A 14,708-nucleotide genomic window follows, 5' to 3' on the forward strand; every position below is an offset into this window, starting at 1 on the left:
TATATAACCTATCATATATAATAGAGATTTTCACATAATTGGAATAGACATAAATATATACGAGTATAATATGAGGCTTAATAATAATCCCCAGATGTACCCGTGCGCCCGATAAAAACATCAAGCTCTCATGAGTCTTCACACCCCTTGGCTTCTTGAATTGGCTATGTGCAGCTTACCTTTGACTCTTGATACGGCTCCTTGCAGCTCTGAGCAATGAGGTTCTTATAATCTTTAAAAGTACGTGCAAACATCGCTATCGGAGCAAACGGACTCGGGGTCTGACATTGACATTTGAATCTCCAGTGGCTTCACACCCTGCCAAAGCTGGCCCAGGCCAGACAATCCTGCCCCTCATTCCTGACGACCTTAAGTCCGCATCACACCATAACCTCGCATCTCCGTCGGACCGCCGAGGGACCAGGACCGCCCAGTCAACTCCTTTGCACAGTCGCGACTCCTCTACCGTCCGAGGAAGACCAGTTGATCCCTCCACTCTCGCCCCTATCCAACCTCGACGCGGTCACTCCGGTTCCAAGAGCCCCGACGTATCGGGCGGCCGCCCTCCAGGATATGACGTGGGATTAGAAAGACGGCCCTCCAACTCGTATGGTCACCACCGGCAGACTTCCATCGTCCACGGGATGCAGCATTCGCGAAATACGAGCATGGCCGGATCAGCCGCTTCCACAAGCCCTTTGAGCCCGGAGCTCATTGCCTCCCTCGGCCGCGGTGCATTCGACGAGGCGACCCTTCCTGCCAAATTCGACCCTGTCGATACACACTCGGGCTATTCGACACCATCCGGCATATCCGTTAGTCATGGCTTGCCGCCAACATTAAGTACGATACAAGACAATGACACAGCACTGAGGGATGTGAGCCCCGCCGCTCTACTGCACAGCCGAATGAACTCGGGAGGAAAACCAAGACGCGAGCGGTCCGATAGTCGCTCACAGTCCAAACATCACTCGGAATCAAAGACCGTTGGGGAATATGCATTGCACCATTTGTTCAACTCCTTTGTTGGACAAGCGGACAACAAGATCAATCAGGCTATCATGAAACTGGGGGAATCCGATGCTCCCGTGGAGGAGGTTTGCGGACCAGGAGCAGATCCGACGTTCGATCAATTGATATCGGCTTTGGGACATATCGCTCGGCAGAAACCGAAACCCCTGATCGATACAATTATGTTCTGGCGCAAGGCCAAAGGAGATGCTGCTATTACGGCGAGACAGATGTTGAACGAGCAGAGACCCTCGCCCGCTGCCACAGAGAATGGCCCACCCCTCTTGCGCCGCAATACCGAGCCGACACAGCCTGCTGAGCCCTTCCTCAATCGTCCCGAAGATGTCGCTCTCATAGAGCGACGTGCAACGGTCTCAGTATACTTAGTCTGTAGAGTCTTGATTGAGATCTTCAACCAGAGTAGCCTGGCTTCAATCACTTTCGACATGGCCGATCGCCTAGAAGACATCGTGTTTGGCCAGGTGAAGACCTCTGATCCAGAACAGATCTCGGCATCCCCTCTGCGGATGGCTAATTGGAGAATCTATGGCCAGTTGCTGGGTATTATGAGTGAATCCAGTTTCTCCGGCGTCGCTGGTCGTTACTTGACGGAACTCGAGCGTTATCAGAAGGAGGAAGCTGCCAGAGGGCCAACTCGCGAGGGCGACTCAAAGTCGGAATTGTTGATCCTTTGCATGCGATATCTGCGTTTGCCTATGACTTCAGAAGGGTGGCCCAAGTCTTGCGATTTTATGCGATCGTTGGCACGCTTGTTTGTCAATGCCCACGGGCAGCGTATCAAACAGGCATACTGCTATGTGATTGAAAAACTTCTTCTCCCTGTCGCTGCCAACCCGAGTTGTGATCTTTCACTGCCTCGGTGGAAGGAATTCGTGGACCTGATCCAACCGCGCCTGACACAGCTTCTTATTAAGCCTCGTCATTGGACATCTTCCTTCTCATTGAATGTGCTGTTACTTTGTATCTCTAACAAAGAAACTTTCTCTTCGCAATGGCTCTCGATGATTTCGAGCTTGCCTCCACGTCTAAAGGACCGCCCGACTCGTGCACCCGCCCTGCACGCCATCTGTCGCCTGGTCTGGACCTATTTCTTCCGCTTCTCCGATTCCCCCACAACCACTCTTCGCAAGGTTGAAGAAGTGGCAAAGATTGCCCTGCCGACTGGCAGGAGAACGTACATGAGCGCAGAGCCGGTCTTTGCCGATCCGTTGATCCAGCTAATTCAAATCATCGGTTTCAAGCACCCGGATGTCTGTTTCCGTAGCATTATTTTCCCTTTGATCAACTCGGATCTGTTCCTATCTGGCAGAGAGTTGAAGATAGAACAGATGGAGCCGGAGAAAATGGTCATTGGAATCCGCGCTTTCCTGGCTACAATGTCTGATCTGGAGACAAGTGACCAACTGTGCCCTCCGATTCCCACTGGCTCGCTCCCAAATCCTTTCACCGACGCTTCAACCCCCGTGTATTCCCATCGACCCCAGCTGCTTAAAGAGTACAAAGTACCTATTTCTCCTCAGAAGCAAGACCCAACTTCATGGCAACCTGTCAATACCGCGAGATTAAGTGAGAATGTGAAGGAATACTATTTCCGATTTTGTGAAGTTTTAGGCAAGATCACTTTGCTCTGTGATAACACCTTCGGCGGTCAGGCAGTTCTGGACGAGAAGTTCGGTGGAACTACGCCCAAAACTCCAATATCAGAAGCTTTTAGCTTTGGTCGTCGTGGGGATGACCATGTCACAACGCTGGACCAGAAGCAAGGATTCTACGATCTGCTCCATGTGGCAGTCCAAGCGCTTCCTCGCTGTCTCTCCGACCACATCCCATTCAACTCGCTCATCAATCTTCTTTGCACGGGCACTGCCCATGTCCAGTCAAATATCGCTACTTCCTCGGCCGAGTCGCTGAAGGCCATTGCGCGTCAGTTGCATGCCCAGCAAGTTACAATCGGCTTTGCTAGGTTCATCTTCAATTTTGACGAACGCTATTCCACCATGTCAGACGAAGGAATGCTTGGACCGGGCCATATCGAGTCCACTCTGAGATTATACGTCGAGTTACTGCAGATCTGGATTGCCGAGATTAAGCAAAAAACGAAAGGCGCGGCAGCGATGGACCAGCTGGAGAGATCCATTTCTGGGAGCCGAGCCCTGCACCTCGATCTATCGAGTATCCTCGCCCATGTGGAAGAGATTGAGTCACATGGGCTCTTTTTCTTGTGTTCTCAGTCAAGACGTGTTCGTGCCTTTGCTATTACTGTCCTGCGCTTGATCACCGAATTCGACAGCGCTCTTGGAAAGGAAAACACAAGAATCATCCGGATCCTCGAGGCTGATTCTCAGCAAATCTTAGATGTCAATGATGAGCACCTGACTGTGGCAGAGCGGAGCCGAATCCAAAAGGGCAAAAGGAGAAGCGCCTCTCAAAATACTCTTATCGAACTGTGTAGCAGTGAAGTCTCTTATGATTCAACATTGTGGGCCAAGGTGTTTCCCAACATCATCCGCGTGAGCTTTGAGACTTGCCCATTCGCTGTAACCCTAGGAAGGGAGATTGTATGTGCACGTCTTGTTCAAATGCACAAGATCATCACATCTCTCGCTGAGAGTACAAGATTCCCGCAATATGCTCCCATGGATGCGTACCAGACTCGCCCCATTGGAAGAAACAATCTGACATCTGAGATTCTCGTCGAGCAATGGAAGCTTTATTTGGTCATGGCCTGTACTACTGTCACCAGTGTTGGGGCTCAATCTCAAAGCCAGCTGGCAAATGCCCAGCATGCGCGCAAAGCTTCCAAGGGAGCCCATCAGTCTCAAGACAAGATCAGCTCCGCTCGAAGCCTCTTTGCATTTGTCATTCCTCTCCTTTCTGCTGAACGGGATTCCATTCGCAGTGCTATTGTTGTTGCTTTGGGATCTATTCATAAAAATCTCTATCGCACGCTTCTGGAGTCTTTGCAGTACGCCGTTACTACCTGCAACGAGGAAGCGAAGATGAGAATCGGCAACCATTACCGCAGTCCCAGCAGCCCCCGTCGAAACAGGAAGACCGATCGCCTGCGCACCGAGGTCACAAATGTTTACAAACTCACGTCTCACTTCCTTCAAGAGCCCGAGGTTTACAATGACGACTGGATCGTCAACAATCTTGTCACATACGCCAAAGATATTCGAATTTTCCTTAGTGATGCCGAGGTTCAGAACGACTGGGAATTCCAGCGCTTGCGATTCCATTTCTGCGGACTGATGGAGGAGATATTCGAAGGCATCAATCGTACTAAGGATCCTTCCCGCTGGATGCCCTTCGAGTCGCGGAAGTCTGCTTTCTCTCTTATGGAGGACTGGTGTGGATACTCACCAAACCAATCTCAAATATCCGAGAGGGAGGAGAATATGCGCAAGTTTTGCATGGCCCGACCACATGAGATTGGTGAAATGAAAAACACCGCTGCTGCTATGGAGATTGAGAAGAAGAATCTGCGCGCGGCAGCCTTGAGTGCAATGGCTTTCCTTTGTGCTGGTCCCATCAGCATCACCACTGAAAGCGGTTCTGTCCTCCAATTCGATGTCACTCGCATGCTTTCATGGATTGAAATGATCTTCAGCACTGTCAGTGATAAATGGCATGCCATCGGCCGCCGAGCTCTCAAGAACCTCATCATTCACAACCAGGAACATTCCTACCTGATGGAGCGATCAATAGAGATGTGCTACATTACTGAGCGGCCTAAGACTATTGAGAGCTACTTCGAGGTGGTGACGCAGGTGCTTTTTGAATATCCAGACTATCCACTCGAATTCTGGAGAGTACTAGGGGCAGTCTTGGTGACATTGGGCAACGAAAAGCGGGAGATTCGAATGAAGTCCGCTAAACTTCTTCGGAAGCTCGAGGAACGCCAGCAGAAGAATTCTAGGATTCAAGACTTCGATATTAGTATCTCGGACAAAACTACTGCCGTGTACAAGCTGGCTCAGTTCGAAATCTCCAAGAGATTAGCCAGTCAGCACTCTGACTTGGCATTCACTATCTTTTCGGAGTTCTCTTTGCATTTCCGCAATCTTCGACCAGATAGCCAGCGAAATATGGTTGCTGCCATTCTGCCGTGGGTTCAAACGATGGAGCTACAGGTTGACCCGAATGGCGGCCCTACAGCCAAGTCATACATGCTGCTCGCAAACCTTTTTGAGATAACTATTCGCGGCAGTACAATCCTGCCTAATCAAGTTCAAGCCCTGTGGCAAGCCTTGGCAACAGGCCCTCACGGGGGAAATGTGCAGCTGGTCCTCGACTTTATCATCAGCATCTGTCTGGAACGCAAGGAACAAAACTTTGTGGAGTATGCTAAGCAAATGGTCGTGTTTTTATCTGGCACCCCAGCAGGATCCAAGGTCATAGAATTTTTCTTGTTGCAGATTGTGCCAAAGAACATGGTGCAAGAGCGGAAAGAACTCACTCCACCTCCCCCCGACATCAAAAGCCTACCATATGTTGCAGACCTTGGGACAGTGCTCCCTGTTGGAAACAAACAAGCTGGTCTATCCCTTGGACAGGTTGCCCTGATATTCCTCGTTGATCTGATGGTCGCTCCGGTGGCCCTCGCCCTCAGTGATGTTGTTAAGCTGATCCACATCGTTCTCATTCTCTGGGACCATTATACAGTTACTGTACAAGAGCAAGCTCGTGAGATGCTGGTACATCTTATTCATGAACTGATAGCGGCCAAGCTTGAGGACGATGACGTGGCGGGTACCCGGCAATCAGTCGAAGACTTTGTGGAGTCAATCCGCAGGAGCAACCCCGCGGTAGTTTGGGAATACGAAGAGAATCATGGCAAAGAGGAAGAGACCGATGATCGCCGGGTGCCTGAATCCATGGCGTCTGTCACCCGTGACGTCGTCCAGTTCTTTAGCTTTGCCTACGAAGGCGTTGGCGACCTATGGGCCAAGGAGGCATTGAACTGGGCCACCTCATGTCCAGTGCGGCATTTAGCATGCCGCTCTTTCCAAATCTTCCGCTGTATCTCGACCGCATTAGACTCGCGAATGCTGGCTGATATGCTCGCCCGGCTTTCAAACACTATTGCGGACGAGGAAACGGATTATCAAACTTTCTCAATGGAGATTCTTACTACATTGAAGATCATCATCAGCTCCCTCGCGCCGTCCGACCTTCTGGATTATCCTCAGCTGTTCTGGACGACCTGTGCTTGTCTCAACACAATCCACGAGACTGAGTTCATCGAGAGTATTGGCATGCTTGAGAAATTCCTCGACCGGGTCGATCTCAGTGATCCAGTTGTGGTGGCAAACCTTATCGAGGGCCAACCACCAAACTGGGAAGGCGGCTTCGATGGTATCCAGGACCTTGTCTTCAAGGGAATGAAATCGTCCGAGTCCTTTGAACGTACACTCGATCTACTTCATATTCTCAGTGGTCTTCCAAACAACGATCTCATTGGAGACGGAACTCGACATCTGTTCACTGTGTTGGCTAACCTACCGCACTTCCTTCAATGCTTCGAACAAGAGTTTAGTGATCCCAAACCCATCGCTCGTGCTAGCATACTCGCCCGTGTGGCTGAGAATGAGCGTTGCCCTCGCCTCGCAGCTTCATTGTTTGGCTTTGCCAACCAGCAGTACAAGACCGCCGGGGTCTTCCTCGACCATATCATCACCGAGATCAAGTCATACTACTTCCCCCAGCTGGACTTCCAGTGTCTCATTTTCCTCATGGGACTCCTCACTAATACCACGGATTGGTTCCGCATCAAAACAATGAGGATCCTCTGTGTCTTGATTCCTGAGGTGGATATGCGGCGCAGTGAGGTCACCTGCCATGGTCCAGATCTGATCTCCCCACTGCTCCGGCTTTTGCAAACCAGTCTCTGCCCTCAGGCTCTGGAAGTTCTGGATCACATTATCACGGTCTCAGGAAACCCAATGGAGCGTCAACATCTTCGGATGAGTATGGCATCGGCAGCCTCTTCTCGTGCTATCCGAAAAGAGTACGAGCGAATCCAGAGTCTGTACGGAATTCCTGAACCAACGGGATGGTCGGTTCCTATGCCTGCAACCCAGTCAAACATGACCCGGCACAACGTCCACGCTGTCTTCTACACCTGTGTCGAGGCCGAAGACAGACGGGAGGAAGATGTCATGACCCCTAGTGTGGCCTTCCATGCGGACGACTACAGCGATTCGTTCTTCCCAATAAGAGCCGATACCATGAAATCAATCGATACGCAAATCGATGGCAATATGGGAGATATCGTGCAGAAGCTGGACAGCCTAGATGACTTCTTTGAGGAGACTGATACAATCACCCCTGTCCTGAACCCTGTAGCTCCTCCGATGCTGCGAGGATTCACTGGTAACTACGTGGATACCAACGCACATCTGTACGACCAGCAGACCGCGCCAATCTTGCGGAAATCGCTCGCTCGGACAGGCTCTACATCCTCCTTCCATAATGGTCTCGCCGAGTCTCGCCCTCCCAACTTCCGCTTCGACGGTCCGGGTGTGTACTCGCCAGTAACGGCGATGCCTCCAAATGCCTCACTCCTACGATCTGGTTCCCATACCCGCTCTGTCACCTCCCCTGCCAACAATCTCTATGTCCACACGGCTTCCAATACACCCAATACCACACTGCCTGTTGGGTTTAGCGATTCCGCTTTCCTTTCCGATGAGGATCCTGACGAGGTGCATTCGGATCTAGAGGAACGCCCGGTAACAAAGAAGATGGTCCCTCCACCTGCACCGATGATCCGCAGCGCAACTGACGGACCACACTCCCTGGAATCGATGATCCGCAGCGGCATGCGGAGGCTGACTGGTGGCGCAGCCAACAGGGAAAAGGAGCGACAGCGAGACCTCCTCCGCGCACAACACCGCGCTATGGTACAAACCGCCAACTCACCCCGTGTCCCAAAGGTACCTGAGGAATATCTCTCAGCACCTACCAGTCACCCGACATCACCGAGGTGAAACTGCTGCATATCTCTGCCCCTACCATACCTTTCTGCTTTCTCGTTTTGCTTTTCTGTTGTCAGTCCTTTTCCAGGCTGCCTGGGCATTTCTTGGGAGTTTGGATCACTTTACATACCCTTTACTCGTCCATCTACTTCGCAATTGATCTTGTCTATCTAGCGTTGATCCGCGCCTCTGCATCTTGTACAGTCCATGTAGTCATATCCTGGAAGTTGATGGATGGACTTACATATTAGGTGTTTTGCATTTCAATATCACAGTCTACATATTTGCATTTTCAAAGTTCAAGTTTATCCTTACCATGGCCCTTAATTAGGGGGTCCTTTCAATGTCCAACATATAGATACCAATTTTGGAGGAGTCGACCCACTAGGGAGTGGGTCAGATTTCGGTCTGTCACGTCGCATCCCACTCTCCAACCTCGGCCTTAGGGACTTTTTTCAGTCGGTTACTCTGAACTCCGCCATCTAGGTACAGTATTTCCTGTCGCAGCTCATAGCCCCTCCATTGGGGAATAAAGATGGCCCAAGCATAGTAATAGATGCCGCAGGTAAGAAGACTTCGTAATTTCCGTTAGTAAAAATAGAGTAGTAGAATAGTAGTCTAGAAGCGAGTGATAGTGCTCCCGTAAAACCGCCTCGGAGTTGTTGGAAGAAGTTTTAGAAAATTTTAGTTATGTGGTCAGGAGAAATTGGGTCTCACTAGGAGTGATCGTTATTGGATTAGTTGTATTAGAGAAAACTAAAGACGCGTCTAGTAGCGTAGTTGATGATCCTCGTAGGTAGCCTGTTCTTCGCCCAACCGCCACATTTGTAACATTTTGAACGCTCTGGGCACTTGTTTTAGAATCTGGGAACGCTGCCCTAGTCTGCTGAACGTTGCCAGCGCGGGAACCGAGGACACCTAGTGTTGTTGCGGCCAACATAGAAGTAATATCAGTGCTACCATCCTTTGCTAGTACACAGTGCTCTCCTATATCACGGAGTGCCTTGTCTATCTGCTCCGCTGCGCCAGATGCATGAAAGATACGCGCGATAATTGCATGAACCTTGAGAAGCTCGGGGCGCGGAAGATCGTACCTTTGGTCATACCAATTGAATGCAACGGTTCGAGGGAGGTGTAGTCGTAGTCGTGGGCGGTAGTTTTGAATGCGGTATTTGTGGGGCTGGGAGGTCTCTTCGAACGAAAAATCAAACCGGCCAAAGGACCGATGTAGCTCACTCGACATGGTCATCGCATTGGTAGTATCGTTGATGTTCTCCCGGTTAAAGTTTATCGCCTGGATAGTTGGAAAATGGCGGAGAAGGTTTGTCCAGATGATGTCTTTTGCATAGCCTTCAGACTCCGTGCTCCACGATGCAAGGGAAAACGGGATGATGTGCACGCATTTTGTGTATGTTGAGGGGCTGGTGCTGCTTGCATCAAGAGAATCTTCATCGAAAATTCCAGTCACAACACATCTGCTGCCATCACGGGCAAGGCACTCTGTCTTGAGGCGAGCTTCTCTTCGCATAGACCCGGCCGACTCGGAGGCGATATTGTCAATAGAGTCCTCCATTTCGAGACGCGGGGAAATACTTTGGGTCGAACGCAGCGATCTTACTGGTGCCACGAGGCCGTTGATCAATGACTGAGCATGATCACGCAGTTGTTGGTTAGTCTGAAGTGACTGGAGATGGTGGAGGAAATTCACCCTCCCATTTTCCAGAGGGTAGACGTAAAAGGCTCGTAATATCGGAACTGTCTTATCCTTGGGGCCGATGGGCTGGTATGCATAAACTTTCTCCATATTGGTAGCGAATCATTCGACAGCAGATATTGTCAGAGAGAAAGATGCGCTCGAAGAGGGAGACGCGATCGTTCGCAGCTGAAAGAGTGGATCTTCTTATCTTGGTTTAGCTCCCGCTCCAGCTTCCCGCTGTCGGTGGGATCACGTGGAAAGGAGGGAAATTAGGTGGGAGGAATAGGGCGGAGACGGGTTCACCGCTCTGCCGGGTACTTCTGACCCCAACTGTATTTGTAGTTGATCATCATCAACCACTCCCTTGATTCTTTCTCTCCGTTCGGCCGTAATCCTCTACATTTGCACCGTCAGTCGGAGAAATCAACCTCCCGTAGCGTACAACAGTCCCTCGGAGGGCCAAGTAAAATCCTGCAGGAGGAATCAGCCCGCTGGGGAGTGGGTCAGATTTCGGTCTCTCATTCCACACGTGACGCGCTTCCCCACGGCTTTCCTAATCCGGTCTTCCCCGCATTTTAGTCTACTGTGCAAATCCATGCCGACTCCCTCGCATCTCGGAAAGCCACGGTTAAAACATATGGGAAGTTGGTAGATCCTGACTCTCTTAAATACTTCATCTCCCCATTTCAGCTTCCCTATATTCAAACAATCCAACATTGCTCTACCCCCTTGGACTCGGCATTGTTGACCCGTCAATCTTTGTCCACCCATATTAACACTCATCATTCCACTACTCACTTACCATTTCTCTTCGGCATTAGACAGCACATCACATTTCTCGAAAAATGAGTCTACGAACAGCTATGTGCCTCCCACGGAGGGCGACTTGCTTCCATGCGTCCGCAGTGGATCCCCGACGCTGGCCGTCCAGCAAGGCCCGAGCTTTCTCCACAACTATGCATCGTGATGCGACGTGGGGCTTCGTTGGACTGGGACAAATGGGTACGTTGTGAGATCCGCGCCCGGGGCCCGAGGACCCGAGGAACTTCGGCTATACAATGGACTGCGGCCTGTTTGTGTTCAATTTGCATTAGCTGACTGCCCTAGGCTACCATATGGCCAAAAACCTGCGCGCCAAGATCCCCGCATCCGATACATTAATTATTCGCGATGTCAATGAAGATGCCATGGAACGATTCGTTGCAGAGGCCCGGGAGACCGCACAAAGCAATGGCGCAGGCGCCAATGAAGGTCAAGTCGAGATCGCTCAGAGTGCGAGGGAGGTCGCCGAGAAATCGGTAAGTGGTTATCTACCATGTGGGTCCAGCTTGGGGTCTGATAACTAAGCTTATTTCTGTCTGCTCTTTAGATAGTCATGGTTACCAGTCTCCCGGAGTCTCAACATGTCATTGACGTGTTCCACTCTATCCTTAAACATGGAGCGCTGCCACCGCTCGAGCAGGAGCGTCTCTTCATTGACGCATCTACCATTGACCCCGTCACATCCAAGGATATCGCAAACGCCATCCATACCACGCAAACCGGCCGATTCGTGGACGCCCCCGTATCTGGGGGTGTGGTCGGTGCTCGCGCAGGAACGTTGTCGTTTATGTTCGGCGCCTCGTTACAGACAGACGAGCAGCTTGAGCGCATCCGTGGTGTGCTCGCTTTGATGGGTAAAAAGGCATGGCATCTTGGTGAGCCTGGTGCTGGTGTATCCGGCAAGCTCGCCAATAACTACATTTTGGCTCTGAATAATATCGCCACTGCTGAGGCTATGAACCTCGGTGTTCGCTGGGGACTCGATCCCAAGGCCTTGGCGGATATGATCAATTCGTCGACTGGTCGCTGCTGGCCCTCTGAGGTTAACAATCCCGTTCCTGGTGTTGTTGAGACAGCCCCTGCGTCGCGTGGATACGAGGGCGGATTCGGGGTGAGTCTCATGCACAAGGACCTTCGCTTGGCTCTTGCGGCTGCGGAACAGTCTGGTACTCCTCTTGCCTTGGGTGCTCAGGCCCGTGAGGTATACAAGGCTGTCGAAGAGGAACACCGGGGGAAGGATTTCTCGGTGGTTTACAAGTGGCTGCAGGAGAAGTCCCAATAAGTGCTTTTTATATTGAGTGAAGTTCCTGAGTATTTTCCTTTTTGGACATCTCGATTCCCCAATTCAGTGCCTGCTGCTCTTTCTCATAGAAGTGGTTTCGGGATATAAAACTGTTGCAATTTAGCATCCTTTTCAATTGAAGCCAAGGACTTTTTCCATGTGTCTTCAGAGCATATACAATATTCCAATATCAGAGGTACACATATAGCCTCCCATGTGACTTCACTTTCTATTTTCCCCAACACCCAAACTTCCCCATAGCTCCTTCTCTCATTGTTACGCTCTTTCCTTATCCAAGACTGCCATTCTTTCTTCTTAGGGAGTTTTTCTTCCTGCTTCTCATCCTCCCATCTTCATCCCATCCCATCTCCATTCTATCCCACCATCTCCCCCCCCCCCATTTACTTTGCCATCGGTCTCATCCTGGCTCATTTATCCCATTTCCATTTCAAAGACCGTCCAGACTTTCGTTGCCTTATACCTCATCCCCACTTACCTCCTCGCCTCGAGTTATCATCAGACGCCTTGCAGCCTGAGAGAACAGACGGCAGGTTGCATCCTCGACAATAGGTAAGCCTTCGACTCAATTTTGCTCGTGCTCGACTATCCTCCCAGTCTCCATTTTGGCTGACCCTGGCGTGCTTGGACAGCAGCCAGACTTTCTTGTCAGAAGTGTCTATATAATTTGGCGCAGGAAATCAGGTGAGGTTTCATGCGATTGAACCACTGGGTATTTTGCCAACTGGAATTGCCCACCAAGGTCTTTTCTGTTGCGTGTCTGTGAACCCCGAAGAACCAGCTGATAAAATTAATCTCTGCCAGTTTACGCTCTTCATTATGCACGGCTCCCAGCACACGAGCTCCTCTGGCTCTGGTCAGACATCAAGCTCCCAGTCTGGACCCTACCAAAACGAGCCTCGTACGCCCTATGGCCCCAGGTACCAGCAATCCACCAATCCGAGTTCTCGTGACAGCAGCGTTGCAGGCCTGACCAATCTTTTCAGAGGATTGAATCTGCAGAATCCTCGACCCAAGTTCAACGGCCCAAAAGGCACCGCACCCGTTCAGGTTAACACAAACATGGACTGGTCGAATACCAACTGTGCGTACAACAGCCCATTCATCCTGGTTCCTAATTCCACCGTTTTCAATGGCGTGCCGACCGTCTCTTCCTTTGTTCCCAACGGTGTCTCAGGTCAGACTGATCAAATGGGTCAATTCTCCTATCTTCCCACGGGAGTTTATTCAAATGTCAACCCTGTGGTGGCTGGTGGATATTCGTCGTGGCCCTACATGATGAACTACGACATGCAGGATGGCACAACCAACAAGCAAGCTGCATGGAATATCCCTGAAGCCCAGAAGGGAGTTCAAGCGGACAACACGGGTCAAATCCATTACTATCCCTCAGCCCTTGTTTCTGGAATGGATGGCGGTTCCATGGCTGGTTACGCTTACGGAGGCATGGTTCCCTCCCAGCTTGGGCCGCTCTCGCTTCCTCTCCAAATGATGAAGACTCCGAATGGATACGTCGTTCAAGACCTGGAGGCTCTGACTCAACAAGAGCCTGCCATCCCACGCGCGGTGCCTGCCATGTGGACCAACCCATCCGAGCTGACACTCGCCAAGTGCCTGGAGAACCGTGAAGGTATAACCAATGTCTACATCCGAGGATTCCTGCCCGAGACCACCGATGAGATGTTGCATGCCTATGCAGCCCGCTTCGGAAAAATTGAGCGTTGCAAGGCGATCGTGGACCTGGACACTAGTCTTTGCAAAGGGTACCTACTCCACGAAACTTTTTCCAATGATTTATTCTAATTTCTTTCCAGATTCGGGTTTGTTCAGTATTACAGCTTCGAATCCTGCGAGAACTGCATTCGTGGTTTCTTTTACCTCGGCTACCAAGCTAGCTTTGCCCAGAAATCTCGCAACTCTCGTCTGAAGGACCTGGAGGATAGGTCTTCTACCAATATATACTGCACCAACATTCCAATCGATTGGACCGAAGCTGTGAGTTATACAACCCCCACCCTCATCTATTCCGTTGGACTCTAATCAGGTTGCTAGGACCTGCGTCGTCATTTCGAGCCGTGGCGTGTTGTTTCGGAGAAAATCAGTCGCGATGAGAAGACAGGTGTGAGCAAGGAAGTGGGCTTTGCACGGTAACAGAGCCAATTGCTTGACTATCATGACTTGTTCGGACCGAAGACTAAATCTTGATCTGCAGCTTTGAAAACCGTGATGTTGCCGAAAAGGTCCTAATGGAATTCCACAATGTCACCAAGGATGATGGGGTAAAGCTGCTCCTGCGCTTTGCTGATACCAAGGCCCAGAAGATTTTGAAGCAACAGAGCAACGAACGTCGCGCTTACCGTGCCGGAGAGTACAACTACTCGGTTGAAGTGGTGCAGGGATCTACTCCATCCCCTGGGATGAAACGTGGCTCTCATCTTACTCCAAACTCTCAAGTCAGCTACACCTCCCCAGCTGGTGTGGGCTCTAACTGGACCCCGGCAACATCAATCTCTCCTTGGTATGTCCGAATACTTACAGTGCATTGCAATTCAACCCATTCTAATTGAATTCACAGCCACCCACACATGAGAAATCCATCCAGCAGTGCACGGAGCAGTTCCTTGTCGTCTCGGAGCCTGAATGCTCTTGATCACACGCCCGCATATCGCAGTCGAGCCTTCTCCCTGAGCCGCCGCTCTTACACTGATCTCTCTGGTGGTTCTTCCAAGACTGTCATGCCGGACTCGCCGACCATGGACCCTCGCAAGGAGAACATCAGAGCGGGATCTGTATCCCCTGCCTCTTCTTCTCCCATGGTCATTCTCTCTCCGGCTCGCTCGTGCACTTAAACCCACCGTGCAATATGCAATATGCTCCC

The 14,708-nt window shown here is 50.8% G+C and overlaps 4 protein-coding genes across 4 annotated transcripts; 3 read left to right on the forward strand and 1 right to left on the reverse strand.

Moving 5' to 3' along the window:
* Window positions 1-130: 130 nt before the first annotated feature.
* Window positions 131-8,024, forward strand: N7517_011602 (putative cell morphogenesis protein (PAG1); the record flags this gene model as incomplete). The annotated part of the gene is made up of 2 exons (XM_056729325.1): window positions 131-134; window positions 307-8,024. The coding sequence occupies 2 exons, from the start codon at window positions 131-133 to the stop codon at window positions 8,022-8,024; spliced, it is 7,722 nt and encodes a 2,573-aa protein (XP_056575140.1).
* Window positions 8,025-8,700: 676 nt separating this feature from the next.
* N7517_011603 (HNH endonuclease signature motif containing protein) lies at window positions 8,701-9,816 on the reverse strand (the record flags this gene model as incomplete). Its single annotated transcript, XM_056729326.1, has 1 exon — window positions 8,701-9,816. One exon carries the CDS (start codon window positions 9,814-9,816, stop codon window positions 8,701-8,703), a length of 1,116 nt encoding a protein of 371 aa, XP_056575141.1.
* A 737-nt stretch (window positions 9,817-10,553) lies between these two features.
* Window positions 10,554-11,812, forward strand: N7517_011604 (uncharacterized protein; the record flags this gene model as incomplete). The annotated part of the gene is made up of 3 exons (XM_056729327.1): window positions 10,554-10,710; window positions 10,816-11,006; window positions 11,078-11,812. The coding sequence occupies 3 exons, from the start codon at window positions 10,554-10,556 to the stop codon at window positions 11,810-11,812; spliced, it is 1,083 nt and encodes a 360-aa protein (XP_056575142.1).
* An 837-nt stretch (window positions 11,813-12,649) lies between these two features.
* N7517_011605 (uncharacterized protein) lies at window positions 12,650-14,679 on the forward strand (the record flags this gene model as incomplete). Its single annotated transcript, XM_056729328.1, has 5 exons — window positions 12,650-13,593; window positions 13,645-13,825; window positions 13,883-13,977; window positions 14,043-14,348; window positions 14,406-14,679. The coding sequence occupies 5 exons, from the start codon at window positions 12,650-12,652 to the stop codon at window positions 14,677-14,679; spliced, it is 1,800 nt and encodes a 599-aa protein (XP_056575143.1).
* Between the last annotated feature and the right edge of the window lie 29 nt (window positions 14,680-14,708).

Source organism: Penicillium concentricum (assembly GCF_028827145.1).
Source record: "Penicillium concentricum strain IBT 3081 chromosome Unknown utg000006l_segment0_segment0, whole genome shotgun sequence".
In the NCBI taxonomy this organism is placed as follows: Eukaryota; Fungi; Ascomycota; class Eurotiomycetes; order Eurotiales; family Aspergillaceae; genus Penicillium; species Penicillium concentricum.